At 45.4% G+C, this 12,097-nt stretch overlaps 1 protein-coding gene across 1 annotated transcript in view; it reads left to right on the top strand.

Annotated features, from left to right (window-relative positions):
• Smoc1 (SPARC related modular calcium binding 1) overlaps positions 1-12,097 on the top strand; it is a 166,212-nt gene that overhangs the window by 125,025 nt on the left and 29,090 nt on the right. The window contains exons 6-7 of the mRNA XM_059279074.1: positions 4,161-4,217; positions 6,227-6,307. Coding sequence (XP_059135057.1) covers positions 4,161-4,217; positions 6,227-6,307 — 138 coding nt within the window. The remainder of the gene's footprint in view (positions 1-4,160; positions 4,218-6,226; positions 6,308-12,097) is intronic.

Genomic DNA, 12,097 nt, shown 5'->3' on the forward strand with positions numbered 1-12,097 from the left:
CAAACAACACCCCGTTCATTCTAAATGTAAAAATCCAGTGAATTTAGCGGATCCCTTGAGTCACTCAACAATTGCCAGAGACAGTTTCCATCACTTCCCTGCAGAACTTTTAGCTTGTTTATAGTTTTACCTTTTCCCAGCCTCAGCTCCTCTGTGGAGCTGCTTCCCATCATGATGCGTTCACTTTTGTAAATCTGGGCTGTCTAAATGTGTCCTACCATGGCAGTAGTTACATCCCGTCTTCCATTTATTATGTTTTGAAGGTCATCGGGTGTATATTTTCATGTTTTAGTTATTCATTCCTCTCTATTGCTGAAAATAGTATTCCTTTAAATAGGCATATCATAATGTACATGCTTGCCAGTTGATAGACCTTTGGATTGCTGAAAACTTTAAGGCTTTTGGGGTTGGTGAGATGGCTCAGCAGGTAAAGGGGCTTGCCACCAAATCTACAACCCAAGTTCAATCCCTGGAACTCACACAGTGGAAGGAAAGAATAGACTCCTGTAAGTTGTCCTGTGTCTTCTACTCAGCATCATGGCATACATGTGCCTTCCTCTTCCAACAAATAAATAAATAAATATACATATAAAAATCCAAATCAGAAGCTTCTATATTTGCTGTATTTGAGTAATGCCTGCTACTTTTGTGTACATGTCTTTCCTAGAACATTTCTCGTTCATAGATTCCTGGGAGTGGAATTTGGGAGTTGAAAATTTGTCTTTCGTTTTTCAAAGAAATTGCCAAATTATTCTTCAAAGTGGCTGTCCAGTTGTGTATTCCCACCAACAGTGAACAGAAAGGGCTCCATTTTCTCCACATCCTTGCCAACACTTATTATTATCTGTCTTCTATTTTAGCCATTCTTGTGGGTACTCAGTGGTATCTTGTGGGGTCATTTGGTTTGTTTGTTTGATACAGGAACTTGTTGTGTAGCCCTGACTGGTCTGAAACTCACTATGTAGCACAGGCTGGCCTTGAATGTGTAGTAATTCTCCTGCCTCTGCTTGCTGGGATTACAGGCAAGCACCTTCATTGTGTATATTTGTACCTCCTAATGATGAATGGCACTGAACATGATTAGTGTGTTTATTACACATCTCTATGTCTTTGGCATGTGCGCGCACGTGTGTGTGTGTGTGTGTGTGTGTGTGTGTGTGTGTGTGTGTGTGTGAGAGAGAGAGAGAGAGAGAGAGAGAGAGAGAGAGAGAGAGAGAGATGCTTATTAAAATATTCTGCCAAGTTTTAAAATGAAGTTGTCATCTTATTGAATTGTAAGGTCTATTTGATAGGCTTTAAAAACTTTGATAGGATCTTAATTTCATAAATCGAGTCTTACAAGTAAGTAATTCAAATAAGACGGTTAATACCCATGGAGTCGAATAACTCCTTTAACAGTATTTTATGGTTATTCACACTCCACAGAGTGCCAGTGTCCTGAGGCTTAGTAGGCAGGCATCTTTCATGTTTAACAGATGATATTGCTGCCCAGACAGAGTGAGGGGTTTAGGTTAGGCAACGTACGGATGGAAAGAAGGGCCAGTGTGAGGTCCCTCTAGGGATCTGGAAGCCAAGGGCACATGTAGAAATCCAGGGCCCAGTGTGGGGCCTGGTGCTTCTCCAAGGCTTGCCAGGAAGCAGGATGGCTGTGGACCTTGGACCCAAGCCTTGGACCTATGTTTATTAAAAAAAAAAAAAAAAAATTGTGCTTATTTGGTAGGTCAGAAGCCAGGTGCCCAGGTGCCCGGAGTTGATGGTTAGAGAGTTCTGTTGGATTTGGCGTGGCTTCATGGCTTTGGGGTGTGCTGGACTTCACAGGTGGCTCCTGGCAGCAGAGTACCTTGACTTTTCTCACTTCATAAAGCTTTCCATCTAGGGCCGCCCTGCACAGAGCAGCTGTACCTCTTCACCCTCAGTGACCCGACCCAGCAGGAAGACTCACCCCCCTGCCTCCGCTTCATGCTCTGTGGGCTTCCATACCTAGGTCTGAGGTCCCCCACCAGCAGAAGTGCGGATCTTCCCTGGGAAGCCTTCTTGCTCTCTACAGACCTTCTCTGCTGATGACTAGACCAGGTGGCTGGACCCAGGCTTTCATCCGGATGCCAGGAGAAGGAGGCAGACTATTTTTAGTTATCTTGCTCCAGACAGAGAGGTAGCTCTCGTGTAGACATTTTAATGTCTACATCAAATGTGAAATATTACATAAGCTCTTGGATCTGGACTCTCCCTGTTGACTTCTGACCTTGCCTTTCCTTTGTTAGCTCTCAAGGCTCCTAAAGTGAAGCCACCCTGCCAGGAGGGGGCTGAGTGCACTGTGCTGAACTATTCACATTGAACTCTGCATCTGGCAGGAGTGACCAGACCAAATGTGCATTGCAGCTGCCAGGGGACTCCATTCAGTGGCTTGTTGAATTCAATGGAAAGAGGTGTTAATAGAGTCGGGGGAAGCGGTGCTGTTTTAAAAAAAAATGACATTGTGTGGCTCTGTTTGGTGTTTATTCTCCTTCAATGACTTCCAGATCAAGCTCACATGGTTTGACATCAAAAGACGCCCATTAGGGGATCCAGTTTGAGGCAAATAAGATATTCAGTGTAATGTACTTAAGCCTGTCTTTCTGCTCTGTCTCATTTCTTGGGATGGATGTCAGGTAGTCCGGGATTGCTTTGGCCCCAGTGAGAGTTGGGGCTTGGTGTGTGAGCACATGACAGCGATACCAGGGTCAGGTGTTACAGTACCGTCAGATTGCTGGCCTCAACCTCTAGGGTTGACACCAGCAAGAGAGCTGAATTATTCTCTCTCCCCGCTCTGATAAGGTGCAGGGAGATGAGGGAAGGTACCAGAGCTCCAGATGGTGGGGCACTGTTATTATTGGTGGTCGGATTGGTGTCTCATGGATTATGTGAGAGCGAGGCCTCTCTATAAATAGTTAATGCCCAGGGAACATAGCGTTCCATTCTAACTGATCTCTGGGGGGTCTTGGGAGGAGGGACTGTGTAATCATCAAACTGGCTGAAACAATAGCTCTCACCCTTTCTCCTCCCGCTGAGGAAGAAAACAAAGAAAAATCTCTAAACTATCCTCAGGATGGCCAGAGATAACCGCCCTCCTCCTTTGCTCAGGGGGTGTGGAATAGTGGTTTCTCGGGGATTGAGAAAATACGTACTCTTTTTACTTCTATAGTACAAATGGGTATACACGGTACAGCAATGTTTATTATCTTCTATCCACTAACATTTTCTTTAGAGGGTGATTGGAGAAAATGGTCTAAAAATACTCCTTCACTGGGCAACAGTGAAACCGTTGCAAAACATTTTCTAAGCTGAGGGTTTGGGGACCTTGATGAAAACAGAGTCCTGGCAGGTAAATAAACCGTCTAAGCTGACTCCTGACACACGGAGGTTCTTGCTCTCTACAGAAAGAGCTGCCAAAGGTACTGAGAGATAAGCACCGGGACTTTGCTACTGGGAGTACCCTGCTCCCATCATCTGTGATAGAAATGTCAAAGTGAGGCCCGGGTGATCTCAGCAATTTCCGGGATTGTTTCCCATCCCCTTCGCCAACCTGCTGCAGGGAATTTCTGTGTGTGTTGCTTCACAATGTAAATGTTCAGTGGGATGCTGTTGCCTCTCTCCAGTGTGTGCGAGGGAGGCAATGCTTTCCATCTATTCAAGGCAGGGATGGAGAAGCAACGAGGGAGGAGTCTGGTCTAAGCTCTTTAACCAGGGCCATTAGAAAGCGTCTAAACGGCTTGCCTTGTGCTGGAGGATGGGAGTTGAAGTGGAGACGCCGGGCTTGTATGCCATAGGGCTGCCAGTGTTAACCTGCCTAGACAAAGCTCAGGACTGCTGGGTGGGGGGCTTCCCACCCTACTCTGCTGTGGGGTGTGGTAGGCTGGAAGAGTCCTACAGAAACCTCAGCTTTATGAGGAAGAAGTCTCCATTGCCGTGAGTCCTAGCTCCTTGTGCGTCCCTGGGATGAGCACACACCTGGGTTTGCTTTATTGTGTCTCTCTCTGGCTCTGCTTCCCTCCTCTTCCTTCCTCCTCTTCCTTTTTCTTTGGCCTTGTACAAACCCCAACCATTCAACAGTTCTGGAGAGTAGATAGTATTTACCTCAATAATGGTAGTCTCTTTTCGTTTCTTTTTAACCCTCAATTCAGATGACGGCTCTAAGCCCACCCCCACGATGGAGACCCAGCCTGTATTCGACGGAGATGGTAAGCCATTTTTTTTTACTTTCCACTCTTACTCTTTCCACTCATGTTCAGAATTGGGCAAGATATCAGCTTTATATGTTTGTTTAAGTTTCACTATTATTTATTTTTTCTTTTTTAATTTCAGAATTGGGCAAGATATTAGCTTTACACGTCTGTTTAAATTCCATTATTATTTTTTCCTTTCTTAATTTCAAATTTTTTTCCCCAGTGCAAGCTGGTTTGCCCCAACCTTTTAAAAAAATGCGAAGCCTCCAAGTGACTTGTGCACACTCTCTACCTCTGGAATGGTCCTCTGTTCTTCCCAGGCTTTCTGCCCGTAGCCCAATGTCCAACAAAAACATGGTTTAGACAGACCCTCCAAGCTGCCAAGACCAGGGGGGCGTGGTGAGAAAGGCTGGCGAAGGCAGTTAGTCTTCAGCTCTTCAGCACGGGACTCAGCCCTTAGAACTGCCCACTCTGTGTCTAGAGTGGCACAGGGTTGCTGGGGGTTGGGGGGTGAGGTGGGGGTGAGAAGGAAGGATATGAGTGTCAGTCTTCCTCCCACTGAAACCCCTAGAAGGGCTTCTTGAACTAAGTTCCACGTCTTGGTCCTATCACTGTGATAGATACTTAAGGAAGAAAGAGTTGGCATTGTTCTGGGAAGAGCTGGCAAGACAAGGGACTTGTGCTGGATCTTGTAAGCAGAAGGAAGGAATCAGGGATATTCCAGACAGCGAGAACTGGCCAGGGATGAGGAGGGAAAGGTGATGGGTACGGGCCACCATTAGGGAAGCAGGAGAAAGAGATTGGCAAGTGGGGCTGGCTAGGCAAGGGCATAGGGATTTGGGGAGTTGAATGAAGACATTTGGGAGAAACATTCTAGGTCAAGGGCAATAGTGGGTAGTGACCAAATAAAGGCTAGGAGTCCCCGGAGGCAAGGGGAGTGGATTGGAGGAGCTGGGGTGCAGAAGTCTGGCTCCTGTTCAAGGCGGCGGGCACTTGGCCTTCTGTTCTGCAGAGACTTTACCTAGTGCTCCAGATTCCTGTGAATAGGAACAGGACGTTTGGCAGAATCAGGTTTCCAGAAAGTGTGACCATGAAGTTCAGCTTTCAGTAGACAACATGAAGCAAAATTTTAGTAGTGCTCAGCCAAGTGTATCTGGATTGTGAGACAGAGGAACAGAGAAATAAAACAACATCATGCCATGGCACCATGGCTGGGATGCTCCTAGTGTAGGCTCCACTCAGTGAGAACTGAGAGGTGCGATAAGAATCCACAGACACCCCCCTTTGTCATTAGAAAGCATGAGTCCCAGGGGATTGGGTGGAGGATCGAGATGATGACATCTGGGGAGACCATCCTGCTGCTGTCACTGAAGATTTGGTTGCTGCATGGTATCTTCAGGGTGACCCCCCAGGATGGCCACACCCTCAGTCTTCTTGGTGACCCTGGTACCGAGAGCCTGCAGGCACCCTGAGGTGCCCTAGATGAAGGTGCTTGGCGTGTATTCGTCTTGATTGGGAGAAGGGGTTGGAGTATGTGTTAGACTCACTCATTTCTTCCCCACATGGGGCAGAAGCTCAGGGAGCTGAATCTGCCCTGCTTCAGCTGTTTCCTCTCAGTTGGTCTCTGCGGCGTGTCTGGCATTCGTTTGTTGATTTATCCCCTTTAAATCTTCTCCCAGGGAAGCAGTTGAGAGGGACTTGGCTTGGCCCATGTTCCTCACCTCCTGGGATAATATTTTTATTCCTTGATGGAGTGGCTTGGTGCCTCTGGATTCAGACTCCTCTCCGTCCCAGCACAGGATGCCGGGGTTGTCTCTCAGAAGCTGGTGGGGAGAAGCGCTTCCGTCACAAGGAAGAGAGAGCACGTTGGCACTGGGATGAGGTTGATATGCCAAGAGGGAGATAGCTGAGGCTTTGATGTGTAGGCCTCTGAAAAGGTTATTGCAAGTTTGGGTTATACTCCATGTCCCATAATTCTCTTTGCCCCCATATACACACACATTCTCTTTCTTGTTTTTTTCTAGAAATCACAGCTCCCACCCTATGGATTAAGCATTTGGTAATCAAAGACTCCAAATTGAATAACACCAATGTAAGAAATTCAGGTAAATAATCTTCCTTGAATTATGTATGTATTCAATTCTTTGTCTCTGGGTGTCCCATAGCTGTTCCATGACTACTCATTGTGTGGATTTATTTCCTTTTATCTGTTTCCCTCCTTCTCTCTCTCTCTCATCTGCCTTCCCTTCCCCTTCCTCCTCTCTCTTTCCCCTTCCTTTTCTTCTTCTTCCTCCTCTACTCCTTTTCCGAGACGGTCTTATTACTTAGCCCGAGTCAATCTCAAACTAGTGATTTTTCCGCCCCAGTCTCCTCCCAGCACTCTGCTGGGGTTGTGTCCACTCCACCCGGCTTTACGGGGTGGTTTGGGGCAAGTCATGTAACTTGTATTACATGACTTGTCTACAGCTATAAAATAAGGAGATCTGATGAGTTAGTCTCCTCCAGTTTTTATTTTCTTCTTCTATCCTAGTCAGGATCAACTTTTATGAGTAGTTGATCTGTTTGGATGTCAAACTTTGTCAAGATGTTTTAATATTTTGATTGACTTTCTAAATGCCACCCAGGAGAATTTGAAAGGAGCAGGCTGGGCATACAGAAGTTGGACTTCAAGTGCCAACAGACTTAATTCCTCTGTTTTAAGGTTTTCAAGCTACTTACAGTCATGCCCTTCTTGTTTTGATCTTTTGAGGTCTCGGGAATGGTGGTCAGGTTTGGCATTGACTGGGTAGAAAGGTGATGAATTCTGAGGCATGATCACATTCATAGGATTTACTTGAACATTATTTGCCACCAACCAAGATGGAACCCAACCAAGTTGACTGGCCATCTGTAGAGACTAAATATTCACCAACGGAAAACATCACAACGAACCAGAGCTGCGTTATTGTCGGGGAGGATCATTCTTGCACTTAAGACATCATTATGAGAACTATCACTTGGCATAATTTATGTTGTTGGCTGAGTTTAATTTAGCCATATCCTTCCTTTATGGGTGGCAAGGACTGTGGACAAAGGATTCCTGCCTTTGAGTGGGCAGGCAGGGTTTTCTGTGACCATTGATCTGTGAGTGGGTGTGCTGTCATTGGCTTCTCTGTTTTACAGAGTGTGCCAGCTCTGTATTATAGGTGGCAGTATGGAGGCTGGCGTTCAGGGAATGAGACCAAGAGGTGAATGGTGGGCTTTCTATATGTCTCAGGCTGGTCAGTGTTTCTCCGTGTGACTGGCTTACTATTTGATATAAGATGGAAGGATGGGATGGTGACATAAAAGAGGCCATGTGAATTGCCTTGGGCTAGAGTATGATAGAATAGTACAGCAGTTGAAGCACAGGCTTTGGAATCAGCAACATCTAGGTATTTACACACAGTGAGTGACTCTAGGCAAATAAATTCCCTGGCCTCAGTTCTCACCTATAGGGCAGGCTCATGGTTTGTCCCTCAAAAGGCTCACAAAGTTAATGTCTGTGTGCTTCTTGACTGATGCCAGGCTAGACGGTGAGTTCTTAGGTACATGTAGTTATTACTATCAACATTGCTGATAACAATAATATGAGGTGTTTTTTGGGGGTGCTGTGCGTGCTATGACCCTGTGCATGCTGTGACCCTGTGCATGCTGTGACCCTGTGCATGCTATGACCCTGTGCATGCTATGACCCTTTGCAGACATTCTACCACTGATAGATATCTTTAGCTCTTGATTTTTTGGGATAGTGCCTTGATGTATAGCCAGGGCAAACCTGGAATTCAGAGTCTTCTTGCCTCAACTTCCTGAGTGCTAAGAGTACAGATGTGTGCCACCATACTTAACCAATGACAGTGCTTCTTGTGGCTAGACTGGAGGAAGCTAGTGACACATATCTTTCTGCAGTGTGTTCTCTGAGTGTAATAAAGTACTGGTGTAAGTTCTGATTGCCACCCCTACGGGTTTATGTAGTTTTCTATTGTATGATCGTAGGGTCATGTTGAGAAATTGCTTCTAGGCAAGTACAACTATCTTCCTCTTGTTGAGGTGACCCAGTCACCTTTATTTTCCATAGTTGTTGACTCTATAAGGTTAGTATGTAGGACAGGCTAGTTGCAGGAGAGCTAATTGTTCTTTAGAGGAAACACATCAAGGAAAATTATTAGGCTTTGGTTTTAGTAATCACTTAACAGACTAGAATATTCTCTGTCATTATCATCTATCTGGCCATACTGACTGATACCTGTCAATCTTATTGATGGAATCAGGTATAAAAGACATGGTTCTGCAAGAGTATTTAGCAGATAACAAGTGGCCACCTGACTGTTTTTGCAGATAAAGTTTTATTGGGACACAGCTACACTGTTGTTTTTGACCATTTTCACCCATGAGAATAGGCTCAAATAGCTGTCACAGAGTCTGTATGGCCTGGAAAGCTTAAGATACTTACTTTATGATCTTCCACAGAGAAATTTTTCTGGCCCCTGGTATACACAGTTGAATATGGCATTTGAGTGGGAGGTGTATGCACGGGGTTGTCTCACTCAAAGATTTTGGCCCCTACCTAGAGCAAGCAGAAGCAGGAGCTGTGGCTCCTGAGAAGTTTCATGATGTTCCAGGTCAGCCTGTACCATCACAGGAACTCCTGGGGCCCTTCACAAGACTCAATCATCTCACACGGACCATTCTCAAGCTTTACCATTCGGTTCCGGTGCATGCTATCACAACCAGTCGCCAAGGAAGCTTCAGGATGTCTGGATTTTCAGGCAGTGGGGGAGAGAATCTTTTATACACAAGCCACATACTGGTCAAAGCATGGGCTTTGGAATCAGATGGACATGTAGACCTGGTTTCCTAGGCTGCCTTTTCTTGCCTTGGAAAGCCAATCAACTTTGCTGAGTCTTGCTTTCCTTGCATGTAAAACGAAGTTATTGCCCTTTAGGGTTTTGTGAGGCTTCGGTTTTAGATTTGTAATTCTGGGCATGTACATTTACCATAAATAACTTAAAAACAAAATAAAGCAAGGTTGCTTCGGTGGAGTGCCTTTTTGCGCTATGCTATCCATCCTCACATGTTGGCAAATCCAGTTAACGACCAATCAGACATCCTTAGATGAGAACTTGTATCTGGTCCATTTGCTCTTCGTGAGGGACTGGAACCTCAGAGTTAAGCACCTGAGATCATTTTTTACTAGAGTTTTGATGGAAGATTCTGGGTTCAGATGAACTTCAGCCACATGCACGGGGAGGTTGGAGTCAGACTCTGTGAAGTATGCCTGGGTGAAAGCTCATCTTCTCAGCCTTCTCCCAGAGGGGGGAAAAAAGGCAATTGCAGTTTCTTTTACACCCTAAACATCCTTTTTTCACACTCAGACCCTGTGACGCCAGGTTTGTTTTCTGGCCCGGGGACTGTTGACGTTGGAAAGGTTCCACTGGGTGCCTGAAGTTGTGCAATAACATGACACACACGCCTGCAGACGTATCCAGGCTTCTCCCCTCCTGGAGGGTCTGGCTCTTTCTGGAAAGCTTTGCCATGTGCTCATATGGCTGCTGTGGCCTTTTGAGTCCTTGGCAAGTTTGGCATATCCAGATTTGCCTTTCTGGTTCTCTCTTCCATGACTACCTCCCTCATACCTCACTTCACAAGCATCCGTGGCTCCAGAAATTCTTTCTGTATCTGGGAAGAGGATGCTTCTAGCCAGCTAACACCCCAGACCTTGGGTGCAGCGTGTCATAGGTGAGTGCGGGCCAGGCCTCTGCTGCCTTTTCAAGGAAATGTGAACTCTTGCTGAGTGTTTTTTTTTTTTTTTTAATCCAGAGTTAGGAATCATGACATTCCTTAAAATACTTGGCATTTAAAATATGTTCAAGCCATCTCTTTATAGAAGAAGGTAAAGAGATAAGATAAATGACAAGAATTAGCCTTATTTGACCATTTTCACTCCCTGGTTCTAAGCTGACTGTATGAAGATACTTTATAAATCTTTTTTGCCTTTTTATGATTTCTGTCTTTTTGTTTCTATATGGCAAAATACTGTGCTTCCTCTTCTGAGAAAGTGCTGTCTCTCAGGAACTGGGGTCATGGATGTGGCCACCATGCTCTTTGTGTGCCATGGCAACACTCCAGGGCCGCGACATGTTTCCTTTTGCCCTGGAAGCCTAGGCTAGTGTCTTTTCATTTCCTTTCTTCTTGTCTCTCCTACAAAACTCTTTCATGATGTGATCAGGGGCTGCAAGAAGGACCCAGAACCTGGCCCCATGAGTTAAATCTTAAAGTCTTTCCTCCCTTGCCTCCATGACCTGCATGTGTGTATCTGTGGATGAAGCATCTTATGGTCACTCTGTTCCCTGGAGACAGAGCTACCATTAGGAACCCCAAGTGGAAACACATCTTTTCAACATTTTGCATTAAAACAAGATTCCCATTTCTTCTTGCATGAGAACATCTGTGTTTGTACACATGTCACAGGTAGGCCAGTTGACAATATTCTTGCCCTTACTCATTTGGGCACGTTTTTCTTGTAGGCCAGCTTCTGGGCCACTGGCTACAGTTGAGATTGCTTTTCCACCCAGGAAGTTTCTGCTGCGAGAGCTTCTGTGACTGGAGTTTGGGGTCACAGAGGCAATGGCACCTCCTGGTTGGATCCCCACCCCCACAAGTCTATACTCTTTGCCCAACTGGAAACCGTGGGCTGATGTAATGACCTGAGGCTGGAAAAATAAACAGCTTGCAAGGAAACCAGTGGTAGCCGTTGTAAGCAAATATCCCACAGCCACCTGGAATCTCACACATGACGTGATTGGGAGGAAGAATGAGTAATCTACCAGCGTTAGCAACTGGGACGGGCCTGGGCTTGTGTGCATTTAAAATATCTATATGAAAACACATCCTGTTACTGGCCTTCTAGGCTGTCTGCCCTTTGGGATCATGAAGATACTTTGGTCAATCGTGGCCAATAAGATTGAGATGAGGATGGGACCAGATGGCCTTTCCCAGGGCTTACCCTGGCAGCAAAGGCTTTGCCCTTCCTATGTTGAGAGGAAAGATGATTATTATTGGAGGCCTGAGAGCCAGGTCTACAGTCCAGCTTGACCTTGCTTTAACATTGACTTTCTTGGTCACATAACTCTATTACTCCATTATCCCATTGTCTGCTTCTTGTAATGTTGGGATGGGAGGTGTCTAGCCACAGGATTCAGTCTCTGGGACTCCCTCTACCAGCAAAAGTTTTGTTTCTAGAAGTGAATTCATATGCACTTCGATGTTCCATAGCAAAACCATGTCCCAGTATTTTCCTTTTGTCCTCAGTTGGTAGTAAGCTGTAATCAAAGAGCCTGCCTAGGTAGTGTAATTGGTTCATTCCAAGTTTCTGAAAGTCAGTGATGACTTTAACTTTAGTCTGGGAGCCTTTATTATGTGTTTGTAAATGACATTGCAGGTAATTAGGCTGTGAAGTTTATCAACACACATATACAATGTTCGTATTTTGGAAGGAGGAAGGAATAAGGAATACTTAATTTTTACAAATAAAAACCCCTCTCTTTCACCCCCCCTTATCTGTAACCCTTTCTTTCTCTCTTGCTTGAACTTGAATTTTTTATAATTTGGTCCTTCCAGTACAGAGCCTGCAGGTCAGGGTCAGTGACATTACCAAGAAAAAAAGGGAAGGGACAGGCTACTATTTCTTGGTCCTTGTCACTGAAGAACGACTGTGAAGTCTTTCTTAGTCCTTTTGGAGGAAAGGGTATCTCTCTTGGCTTTGTGGCATGAGTCAATAGAGATGGGTGGTGTGAGTCAGTGGTGCTTTGCGGGGAAGTTGAGAAGAAAGATGGTCGTGTGCTAAATCAGGGCATTCTATCCCGGAAGAAATATAC

The sequence above is a fragment of the Peromyscus eremicus genome, chromosome 14, assembly GCF_949786415.1.
Source record: "Peromyscus eremicus chromosome 14, PerEre_H2_v1, whole genome shotgun sequence".
NCBI lineage: Eukaryota > Metazoa > Chordata > Mammalia > Rodentia > Cricetidae > Peromyscus > Peromyscus eremicus.